This window comes from Garra rufa, chromosome 3 (genome assembly GCF_049309525.1).
Source record: "Garra rufa chromosome 3, GarRuf1.0, whole genome shotgun sequence".
Classification (NCBI taxonomy): domain Eukaryota; kingdom Metazoa; phylum Chordata; class Actinopteri; order Cypriniformes; family Cyprinidae; genus Garra; species Garra rufa.
Genome location: NC_133363.1, coordinates 51,570,711 through 51,582,721, shown reverse-complemented (window position 1 = coordinate 51,582,721; position 12,011 = coordinate 51,570,711). Strand labels below are relative to the sequence as shown.

Genomic DNA, 12,011 nt, shown 5'->3' with positions numbered 1-12,011 from the left:
GGCGTTGTGAAAACACACTATATAGTGGACTTCAATGGGACCCAATTGCAGTTCCCATTAAGGTCCACTATATGGAGAAAAATCCTGTAATGTTTTCCTCAAAAAACTTAGTTTCTTTTTGACTGAGGAAAGAAAGAAATGAATATCTTGGATGACATGCCAGTGAGCAAATTATCAGGAAATTTTTATTCTGGAAGTGAACTAATGCTTTAAAATCAGTCCAAAGCAAAAAAGGCCCTTACATTTCCTATAATTTGTCAATCTTGAAATGTAAAACAATACAAATCTAGAATTGAACATTTGTATTGACTGCAGTAGATGCTCATTCCACTGTAGACTCGTGGTAGCTGTCAGGTGTTTAGGCTTAGTTTCAGAGTAAGTAACTGTCACAGTTTCATAGTTTGATAGCCAAAGTCTTCTTACTATCGCACAGCTACTTAGCCAAAAATATATAATGTAAGGCTGCATACACATTTTACAGTAAGCATTTATATACTGTAGCACTATTTTGTATCGTGAAAAGCGTTATTCAAATAAACTTGAATTGAATTGAATAGCGTTGACTGACAGCAAGGAGTGTTTGACTTATTTTATTACATGACACCACAGGTTCACAGAAACTCAGCAACATTATATAACGAGTAACAAGTAATATAAAAAAAACTCAAAAGCCATCCAGGCCTGCATTTTCAGATAAATTAATGAGCATTAATGTAACAGCGAATAAAATGAGAACATTTTTCCATATAATAAGAACGTTTTTCAGTGCTAACTGCAATAATGCTGGACTAAAGTAGAATTATTATTCAGATAATGTTTAAACAAGTAATACTTTTGAGCATCAAGATGATATTAAACCACTTATTCAGTGTTCTCAATCTTCACAGCACGATTTTATGTTTTCTTCTTGGTTCTTTGTCACTAATTGTTAACCATTCTATGCACACGTGTGATATCAATCCGTGCACATGGTTTTTATGAGGCTGTGTGTGTTTTGAACTCTATTTAACCCATCCGGTAAGTATCCGTCGGGCAGCCGGGCAGACGGAAGCTGTCAGGCACCGGGCTGTCTAATTTACAGATGATCTTGTAGATGGCCTTCTTCCAGCATGGATCACCATCCCGACCACTTTGTATGGCAGAGAAAAACTCCCTCAGGGCCACCTCAGATACCTCCACAAACCTCTCTGGAACCTGGAAAATGGATGTGATGTTTATACACGTAACTAAACAGTTACAAGCACCACTTAAGCATTTACATGTGCAAATGTGCACACTGACCTGGTAATCATTGCTCTTATTGTAGTGCATGTTGAGAATGCGGTAGAGCTCAGTGTCTCTGCCCAGGTGAAGCGCTCTTTCCCTGGCAGATGCAAGCCCCTCTCTGGCTGCCTGACGGGCAAAGCGCTCCATCTGGATATAGAAGAACTCCCGGAAGTTACTGAACCACTTAATCAGCTGGGAAGTGACACAGCGATTGAACTGTGTAGGAACAACAACACAAATGCCAAGTTAATTCCGGCAGCATTTCAAAAGATGCTATATAATGATTGTAAGTCTGAACATTTAATGTTTTGGAGACATTGTGTGATGTTTAATGTAATGTAAACCAATATAGTTGTATTATATTACATATAATTTCAATAAAAATGCCATAGATATTCATTTACTATAAATGCAGGAACATATTGTGACTGCTCTAATTGTGTCAAACCGTTTTAAAAGGAAACCATGCCACAGCGCTGTATATAGGTCAGCGTAAATTCATTCAATAAGTCATTAGCCCATATAATTTGTGCAGGTTATGCACACACAGCTATACTACTTTGTGTTCTGGATATGAACGATGCTCACTTTGACATCAGGGAAATATGTCTTGAGTGTGCTGGAGCTGGGGTAGCGTGCGTAGAAGAACATGAGTTTGGCTTTCTTCAGGTGGCACGGAGAGAGACCTTCCTGAGAGTGTAGATGGTTAAGGATTGTTTGATACAAACAAACAAACAAGTATATGAAATATATACTACAGTTCAAAAGCTTGAACTCTGTAAAAAATTTTTTTATTAATTTTGATATAATTAAAATTAAATAAAAAATATAGCTGCAAGCAGCGATTACCGTGGTTCAAGCGCTTTAAAACATTTAATGGTTAAAAAAGCATTTGGCAAATCCAGATAATTTACCCTAGAAATATTATGTTTTTTAATGTTATGACTGTTATAATGCCAGCTGTGGTCTGATTGCCCTAATCCTGTGCATGCTTGTTTAGAATCACCTGCCGCATGTGCTCACCAGGTTTTGTGAAGTTTTGAGTTTTCCTTTAGGCTTTATAGGCTTTTGGGTATATTTGGATAGGCCCCTTTTCTAACTTTTTTGGCATCCCTTTTTTGATCATTTTTTAAAATATTCACTCTACGGAGAATCTTCCTGCACTGTTTTCATTCCGATCGGGCAAAATATCCCAAAATTTCTGTGACGGATGAATTCGAGGCATGCGTTTTACGAGTTCTGAGGGATTTTGTACTTTTGATCGCTGTATATTAGCGCCCCAGTCAGCCATTTTGGGGTGGCATTATAGGCAATGTGTGTACTACCATCCCTTCAAGTTTCAAGTCTCTACGACTTACGGTTTGGTCTGCCTGATCTGTTTTACAATAGGGTTTCAGTGCTACATGCTTGAATATTATTGCAAACTGTTTTCTATTTTAATATATTTTAAAATGTTATTTACTGCTGTAATGACATGAATGTACAACAGAAATTACTCCAGTCTTCAGTGTCACGTGATCCATCAGAAATCATTCTAATATGCCAATTTGCTGCTCAAGAAATTCTAATATGCTGATTTGCTGTTTTTCTATAGGATCCCTTGATGTATAGAAAGTTCAAAAGAACTGCATTTATTTGAAATATTCTGTGACACTATAAATGTCTTCACTGTCAAATGCATCCTTGCTGAATAAAACTATTAATTTCTCTAAAAAATCCTACTGACCCCGAAATTTTGCACAGTAGTGTATACATATATCTATTTTCATAATTTTTATAAAAGGATATTGACCCAGCAGCAAGATAGAGTGCTGCATCTCCTCCATCCACCATTCCTCCTCCACCTCCTCTCATCCCTCCTTCCCTCGCTCTATCCGATTGAGAGGGGTCTAGCTGGCCCAGCAACGGGAGGGGTGGGAACGCTGAGTTGTGTGAACGGAAGTCCATGAATGATTCAGACAGGCAGTCCTTATGAAGAGGCAAACTGGAGAGGGAGCGGGTGAAGAGATTCTGCATGGTGTAGTGAAGAAGGGGCAGGGGAACGGGGTTGTCTGGGGGATAGGAGTGCAGGAAGTGGTCTTTGCTCCTAGGGGGTAAAAGTGCCGGGAGAGGAGGCTGGGGTAGCGGAGTGAGGTTTGGATTGGCTTGAGGGAGGAGGAGGTCTTTGTGCACACTCTGAGGAATAGAGGCCCTCTTTTCTTGAGGACTCTTTGTGACAAGCGGCAACGCTTCCTTCTGCTCTGCCAGTGCTCTAGGCCTCCGGTCAGGGTTTAGATCCAGAGTCATGCTGGTTTGTCGAGGAACGATGGTGGATGTGATTGCCGAGGGGTCGGTTTCGGCATAGAGGCGGACGACTCTGTCGATAACTTGAGCCACAACATTTGCCAGCTCCTGTTTTAGAGCTTGTGCAAACTTCTGACCTCCTTCAGCGCTCTCCCACTCACCTCTAACCAGGCTGCATCCCAGCCACACTTGATCACCATTCAACTCCAAATCCAGATCTACGGAGGTCTCTGGAAAAGCACTCCCATTGGTTTCATTGGGTTTCTTAGACGAACAGCGCGGAGGAGAAAATCCACTGCCGATAATTGGATCATCGCTGTCAGAAAACATCTCTGCAACCTCGTCGAGATTAATCGCCCCATTCTCTTGTTCGTCCTCCGCTCCTTTCTCGTCATCCGTCCGCCCTCCGTACACTTTCCACACCTTGCGTTGCAGTTCCAGAAGTTTCCCTCTGGTTTCCTCCAGTTGAAGCTTTAGTTCTTGCCTCTGTCGCTTCCTACCTTCTCTGCTTTCCCTCCTGTTGCCTTGTTCTCCTCCCTTCCGCTCTTCGATTCGAACCGAAGCTGTACTCTTTCTCCCTCTCTTGCCTTCTCTCCTCGTTTCGTCTTCGCTTCTAGCTGCCGAGTCCATCCTGAGTCTCTTAACTCTCGCAAAATCCTGCCCCCAGTCTCCAGGCTCAGGATCCGAACCTTGTCCTCGTCCTCCAGGACAGCGCTGCGACGACGCCGTAGCCCCAACAGCAAACTCTCTCCTCCCAAAAACATCCTCCTCACCAACATCGTCCTCCACCAGAAGCCCAGGAAACAAGCCCTGACGCTGTCGGAAACTACCCCACCTTTGGGATGCGCTGCTGGGGTGCATGAGAGGAGAGAAGAGCGGGTGGGAAGACAAGCCGCCGGGGGAAAATCGGTGGCTTGAGGGGTTGGAATACAGTTCGAAGGGACACATCTGGGAAGGCTGCTGATGAAATCGATCCGTAGGGGAATCCATAGCCCCCTTTTCCGTTCTGATCTGGTTTCAGGATCTTTAAAGAGAATAATAAATGCATAATCGTAGAGCAAAAAAAAATATGCAGCTATTTGGATGGGTTTAAAAATTGTTCATAATCCTCTCATTGTTATCAGCATCATCATCGGCTCTTTTTTTTTTCCTCTCTGCATGTGTGCGTTATCTATCCGCTGACAGCTGTACCCTGTGTTTGTTCAGACTGTTGACTCTATTGCTCTCATCCTTCTTTCTCTCTTTCTCTCTCTCTCCCACACACACACTCAGCACAACACAAATACATGGATGGTGAGACAGTAAATATTTTAATGAGATTACTATAGTTCCAAAGCTCTAAATCTGCATTTTTTCTTAATTCATACCTTGTAGTACTAAACAGAGTTTTGCTAGATGTGTAGATAGATAGACAGATAAAATGGAAACTCATTTATCCTAAAACCAGATTAATAGAAATTACTCTCCTAATCTGACGTTTTTGCCTTTTCCTCATTGGCACAAACGCCACAGATGTCATCAGATTACTGCTCGAATATAAAGCCGTTTAACTGCTACGAAAAAAAAACTGTAACAGATGGAAGGACAACACCCTCACGGATAAATTATAGAAATTGATTTGCGTTAATTACTGACACACTAACCAACTCGCTGTCAATAATATCGCAGAGTTCACATCAAAGTTTTCTTCTGGTTATGAAGGCAGATATCGCTCCTGGTCGAATGCCGGTGCAGAGCGCACAAGCGGACATTTGTAAACTCTGTCGCAGATTCATTAACAGATAAATAGATGAGGCGCATTTGACAAGGACAAACAAATACGCAGATGTCCCAAAAGGTAAGAAAGGAATAAAAAAAGATCTAAAACTTACAAAGTACTCAGTCAGAAAGCATCCCCCGGTCGGTGACTTTCCTGTCGTGTTGTATTTTAGTCTTGTCGAGGTGTCCGCTGGTCACCGGCAGCATCAGCGTTAAAAGCGCCACCGAGTTTCCTGTTATTGCTGTCGCTCCTGTCTCGCACTGTCCATCTCTCATCCTATCGCGTGGTGATCAGCCAGTAGGCGTCGAGGCGTGAGGGAGGGATGTCCGCTGCCCCAGTGCGCGCGCACACACACACTTTACTGTTCCTCTCTCTCTTTGACTCACTCACACGCTCTCCACGTGGGGCAAATACTTGGTTATGAGCCTCCACCAATCAAAAAAGACCTGATTTACTAAAATAATCTGATGTACATAATATGGAAAATTTACCATGGTGACCTTTTTGTGGTAAAATTAATATTTTTTAATTAATTATTGATTAGTAATATATCTCTTTTAGGCAATTTAAAGGGATAGTTCACCCAAAAATGAAACTTCTGTCATTAATAACTCATCCTCATGTCGTTCCAAACCCCTAAGACCTTAGTTCATCTTTGGAACACAAATGAATATATTTTTGATGAAATCCAAGAGCTTTCTGACCCTGGATAGACAGCAAGGGTCCTATGGTACCAGAAGTGTAGTAAGGACGTCACTATATACTATATACGGTGTAAAACTGTAATGGACATTTCATGTAATTTTACAGTAAAATACAGTTTTTTGAAGTGAAAAAGAATGTATAATTTACAGTGAAAAAATTGAATTGACATTCCCAGAATTCCATGCGTTACATTTTACATTTGATTTTTTTTTTTGAAAAACTGTTTCTTCTTAGATTTCTCTTATCAGTTATGTTCAGTGGGGTTGTATATTACATCTAATGTTGTTAAATTAATGTTTATGACAAGAACTCAAGAGTTAAACTGTGTCAGAACAAATGTATCTTGATCATGTCAGATAACTTTGATAGAAAGGTATGTAACAAAACATGGTCAGGTCAAAGTGTCAAATTAAATTTTTGGTCTAAATTTGTATCAGTTTTATTGTAATATGTCATCAGTGCTTCAACGGTAATTTTATGAAGCTATGAAAATACTTTTTGTGCATAAAAAATGTTCAGAGGAAAGCACATGCATGCAATGTGGTAATCTCCAAAATTGTGCTAGGGTGATGCGAAGGAGAAGAATCGTTGAAAAAAGTCATTTTAGTTTTTGTGTGCAAAAAGTATTCTCGCAGCTTCATAAAATTACAATTGAACCATGTCACATGGACTATTTTGTTAATGCTCTTGGTACCTTTCTGGACCTTGATTGAGGTAGGACCCTTGCTGTCTATGGAGGGCCAGAGAGCTCTTGGATTTCATCAAAAATAATAAATAGTTTGGAACGACATGTATTTGAGGAATTAATGACAGTATTATTATTATTATTATTTTTTTTTTTTTTTGTGAACTATACCTTTAAGAAGCTTCCTGGTTGATTTAATGTCATAAATCAAATTGGAATTGTTATTATGATTGAACATGATTCTAAAATAAGAAAAGAGAGAAATTTTCTGGTACATATAGCTCACCACATGACTATAATGTTCACAACAGGATAAAATGCCCCTGTATTGCACTATAGTGCTCATATGTTTGAGGTCAGTAATATTTTATTTTATTTCTTAAAAATAATCAATATTTATTTCTGAAAGGAAAGTAAAGATTTGTATATAGCTACAAATCAGCATATGAGAATGACTTCTGAAGGATAATGTGACATGTAGATTAATGATGCTGAAAAATCAGCTTGTTCAATTATAGGATGAAATTACATTTGAAAATATATTAAAATAGGAAACACTTCTTAAATAGTAACAATATAAAAAAAACTAAACATTTTTAAACCTCTTATAGTTCATTTAAATCTTTAGTAAGACATTTACAATAAAATACTAGCACACTGTAAAAAATGGTCTTGATTTTAATAATTAAAAAAAGACTGTAAAAATGCTACAGTAAAAATCTATTAATTAGTTAATGGTAAGTTCCCTTACTATATACAGTGTAAAACTGTAATGAACATTTCATGTAATTTTACAGTAAAATACGTTTTTTTAAGTGAAAAATAATGTAGTAATTACAGTAAAAAAACGAAAACAGACTTACCCAGAATTCCCTGCTTTACATTTTACATGTGATTATTTTTAGTTAAAAACTGTTCCTTCTTAGATTTCTCTTATCAGTTTTGTTCAATAGGGTTGTATGTTACATCTAATGTTGTTAAATTAATGTTTATTGCATTTTATATATATATATATACATACAGTCAAACCAATTTTTTTTCAGACACCTTTAACATTTCTCACATTATCAAAGTTTATTCTCTGGTAATATGACAAGAACACAAGAGTTAAACTGTGTCATAACAACTTTGATAGAAAGGTAACAAAACATGGTCAGGTCAAAGTGTCAAATCAAAATTTTGGTTCCAAGTTTTTATCAATTTTACTGCTAGTCCACTGTATAGAATTGATGGGTGTAATATGTCACAATTTTGCTACCCCCACTTAACTATAGTGTCCTGCACCCATAAGAAAATTATGGGTGTCTGAATAATTTTTGGTTTGACTATATAGTATTTTCCTTTTCAGCTTGTGGAATCATTACCAACTGCTTTTGGTGGTTATCAGTGTATTACAAAGGTAGTAAACAGATTTCAGTACTTTAATAGGTTTGTATATTACATTATATCAGTTAACGAAATACATTTTTTAAATGTAACCTTACAGCAAATCAGTAAATCCTAACAGGTTGCTACTGTATTTTTTACTGTAAAATTCTGGCAACCACACCTGCCAGTTTTTTTTACCGTAAATGTTACTGAATGTTTTTTAAAGTGTTTTAAAGTAAATTCCATAGGATGCTAAAAAAGTTCCTAAAAAGTATTTGTTTATCCAGTAGGAACCAGGTTCTTGGAGGATTCTTTTGTTGTTTCCACTGGAATGCTTTAGGAGAGATTCTAAATAATAATAGAATTCTAACAGGAATTGTGCTCACATCGTTTTCTAATTTTCTTTTTCATGACAATTATGACTAATGCCACAAAAGAGCTGTACTGTAGTCATTCAAAATCTCAAAATCTAAGATTACAATTTTTGTCAGGAAGCCTGAACAAACTTCTGATTTAGAATACATTGTTTCAGGAGAGAATGGGTATCTACCAGCATGCTTTAAAAAAAATGTTAGTAGATAATAGGCTGATACATAATAAACACAATACATTTCAGAACTAAAGGGTCTGTTTTTTTGTTTTTCTAAATTAACTTTTTTTGATTACATATTCCCCCAAACATGTGCCCTATGAGACTGTATGCCAAGGCCGGCATGAAAAAGCAGGAACAGAGCTCTTCATAATCAGAGACTCCTCCACCCCTCAATGTGTGAAAGCTGATTATCGGTCCCTCCACTCCTCTTCATAGCACCCCGTCTCTCTCTTTCATTGTTTCCATCACTCCCTCTCTCCCCCACTTCACTGAAATACCCCTCAACCAACCAAACTGTTCACAATAACCACTGGCTACTGTTGTTATGGAAACAAGAAATGTGACACAAAGCCTTATTAATAAAAGGTGCTCGCGACTATAGAGCGATCTAAGTAAACAGATGTAATTGAAATGAAGTTTTAAAAACACAAATATTGGACAGATCCAGCGCAGATAGGACACTAACACACCCTGCATACTTTGACTAATGGCGTTGATGATATCGAATTCCTGTTTCATTTCTGACTCAAATTTATTTCTCAGCAAAGTGTGCAACACAGGTGTTACATTCCTTGCTAAATTCCTTATCTGTTAATAAAGTCCATTTGCACTGTAAACACACACACACACACCTTTTGTAAGGTCAGGCCGAAAGCCTTTTGAACTACATTAGCAACTCGCACTGAATCCTTTGAACCGAAGCCAAATGACTGACAGCAAACAATATTAAAATGCATGAGCAATTCTAACAAAGAGCTATGAAATACACCAAAGGGACGCAGCCATTTGCGAGCGGTGTTTTAAAAATGCCACACGAATGTCGATCCTTTCAAATGGTGGGAGACATATCAAAATGTCTCATTTGAATGAGTCACGATCAAACATATTGCATTATGAGTCGGTAATATGCGCGGAATGAAAATGCGGTATCCAGCGGGGAGAGAGAAAGAGAGAGAGAAAGCAGAAGTGGAGATAGACGTTTGAGGGGGTCGATGGACAGGCAAAGTGTTTGCCCATTGGCCGCCTCTGAGGGAAAGTGTGTATGAGAGAAAAGAGCACTCACACATTCAGCCATGGGCAAGGTGACTGAGGGGAGACAGTGAGTGACAACTGCAGTTGAACTAGAGGATATTCAATCTGAAGAGACAGAATAATAAATCAAGTCCTCAGGAATTAGCAGCACATAGACTTAAAAACCCCGGGGAAGACAAATCCACACAAGCTGGATGTTAGAGTGTTTATAGTATATTAAAAAAAGAGCATATTATCCATAGATGATATATCAGCCAGGCTGATTAAAGGGGAGATATTTTGAGATTATCAGACAGTAACGTCGCAGGATGACCAATGAAATATTGCATAAAAAATTACAAAATATATAGTGACCTTTACCATAAGGTTTAGATTGTTGGCATTAATTAATGAACTTGATATCATCATTTTAGGTTTTCCACTGCAACGTTTCAAGTTTAAAACAGTGTGTTTCTTGCCATTACTTTACTTTTTACAATAATTTCTTATCCATTTTTGAAAGAAAAATATTTTAAAGCACTGTTTTAGTCAGTGTACTAAAACAATAAACATTTTTTCTTTACAGCATTAATGTATATACACTACCAGTCAAAAGTTTTTGAATAGTAAGATTGTCAATGCTTTTTAAAGAAGTCTCTTCTGCTCACCAAGCTTGATCCAAAATACAGCAAAAACAGTACAATTTTTAATATTTATATTACTGTATAAAATAACTGTTTGAATATATTTTAAAATGTAATTTATTCCTGTGATTTCAAAGTTGAATATTTAGCATCATTACTCCAGATCCTTCATAAATCATTTTGCTGCTCAAAAAAACATTTAATATTATTATGATGTTGAAGTAGATTTTTTTCAGGTTTCTTTGATGGATAGAAAGTTCAGAAGAACAGCATTTATCTGAAATAGAAATCTTTTGTAACCTTATAAATGTCTTTATCATCACTTTTGACCAATTTGAAGCACCTTTATTTTAAAAATTAAAAAATAAATTATACGGACTCCAAGCTTTTGAATGGTATTTCAGACAAATGCTGGTCTTTGGATCTTTCTATTCATCAAAGAATGCTGAAAAAAATGTACTCAACTGTTTTAAATACTGATAATAATAATAGTAAATGTTTCTTGAACAGCAAATGATTTCTGAAGGATCATGTAACACTGAAGACTGGAGTAATGGTGTTGAAAATTCTGCTTTGAAATCACAGGAATAAATTACATATTAAAATATATTCAAATAGAAAGTTAAATAGTAAAAAATATTTCACAATATTACAGTTTTGCTCTACTGTACTGAGCAAAAGAGAATTCTTAAAAAAAACATTAAAAATCTTACTGTTCAAAAACTTTTGACTGGTAGTGTAGGTTCATGTATCTATATTTGTTTAAAGTTGTCAAGACTTTTAATAATGTTTTTAAAAGAAATCTCTTATGCTCACCAAGGTGGCGTTTATTTTATCAAAAATATTACATGAATTATTAAATATTATAAAAAAAGCTTAATTTTTAGCATAGATAAAAAGTCGAAATTATGACTATGTCGAAATTATGACTTAAAAAATCGAAATTATGAGATAAAAAGTCGAAATTATGACTTACTTAAGTCATAATTACAAGATAAGTTTCGCAGACAGGGCTTAGAATAAACCAGGATTAGGCCATAGTTCAATTAGGACATTTAGGTATTTTTTTTTTTTTTTAACTTTCTTAGAAAAAAACATTACCGATGTGCATCCTGAAACAAAGCAAAGGCACTGATATATTTTAAGATCAGTCAGTGCAAGTTTCTTTCAGTTGAAACAGCTCAGATTTACATTTTAGTCTAGGATTAGGCTTAAGCCTTGTCTGTGAAACCGGGGGAAGAAATCGAAATTATGACTTAAACACATTGATCACATGACCACTCGACGCCTTCCGTTTTGAATCAGATGATTCGCCATATTATGCCTTTGAAGTTCCGTTTCCAGGAGTGTTCTAATTAAGCAATAAGGTACGAGAGGCGAAGCGGAGTGCCTGCAACCCCTTCAGCCGTGATTTATTCACGAATACAGCACGGCCTCAAGTACCTTATTGCTTTTATAAAACGGTTACCACACAATAAAAATATTAAAATCAAAAATATATATTAATGTATATATATTAAGTTGCATGTTTTCATAAAGTAAAATCATTAACTGCCTTCCGCTGTAAAAAGTAGACCCTAACTGCTGCAGCTGTGTTTACGTTGCTAAGGGTGGTTGCTAAGGGGGTTCAATGATACACAAAACCGTTGAGTGAAGCGGTCATAGCAGTGCCGTATCATGAATACGACACAGCTGCTG

At 37.0% G+C, this 12,011-nt stretch overlaps 1 protein-coding gene across 1 annotated transcript; it reads right to left on the bottom strand.

Annotated features, from left to right (window-relative positions):
- Positions 1–574: 574 nt before the first annotated feature.
- LOC141332173 (prospero homeobox protein 1-like) lies at positions 575–5,657 on the bottom strand. The gene is made up of 5 exons (XM_073837280.1): positions 5,421–5,657; positions 3,055–4,573; positions 1,855–1,962; positions 1,282–1,482; positions 575–1,194 (listed from the first exon to the last, which is right to left on the bottom strand). Exons 2-5 carry the CDS (start codon positions 4,537–4,539, stop codon positions 1,006–1,008), a joined length of 1,983 nt encoding a protein of 660 aa, XP_073693381.1. The 5' UTR covers positions 4,540–4,573; positions 5,421–5,657; the 3' UTR covers positions 575–1,005.
- Between the last annotated feature and the right edge of the window lie 6,354 nt (positions 5,658–12,011).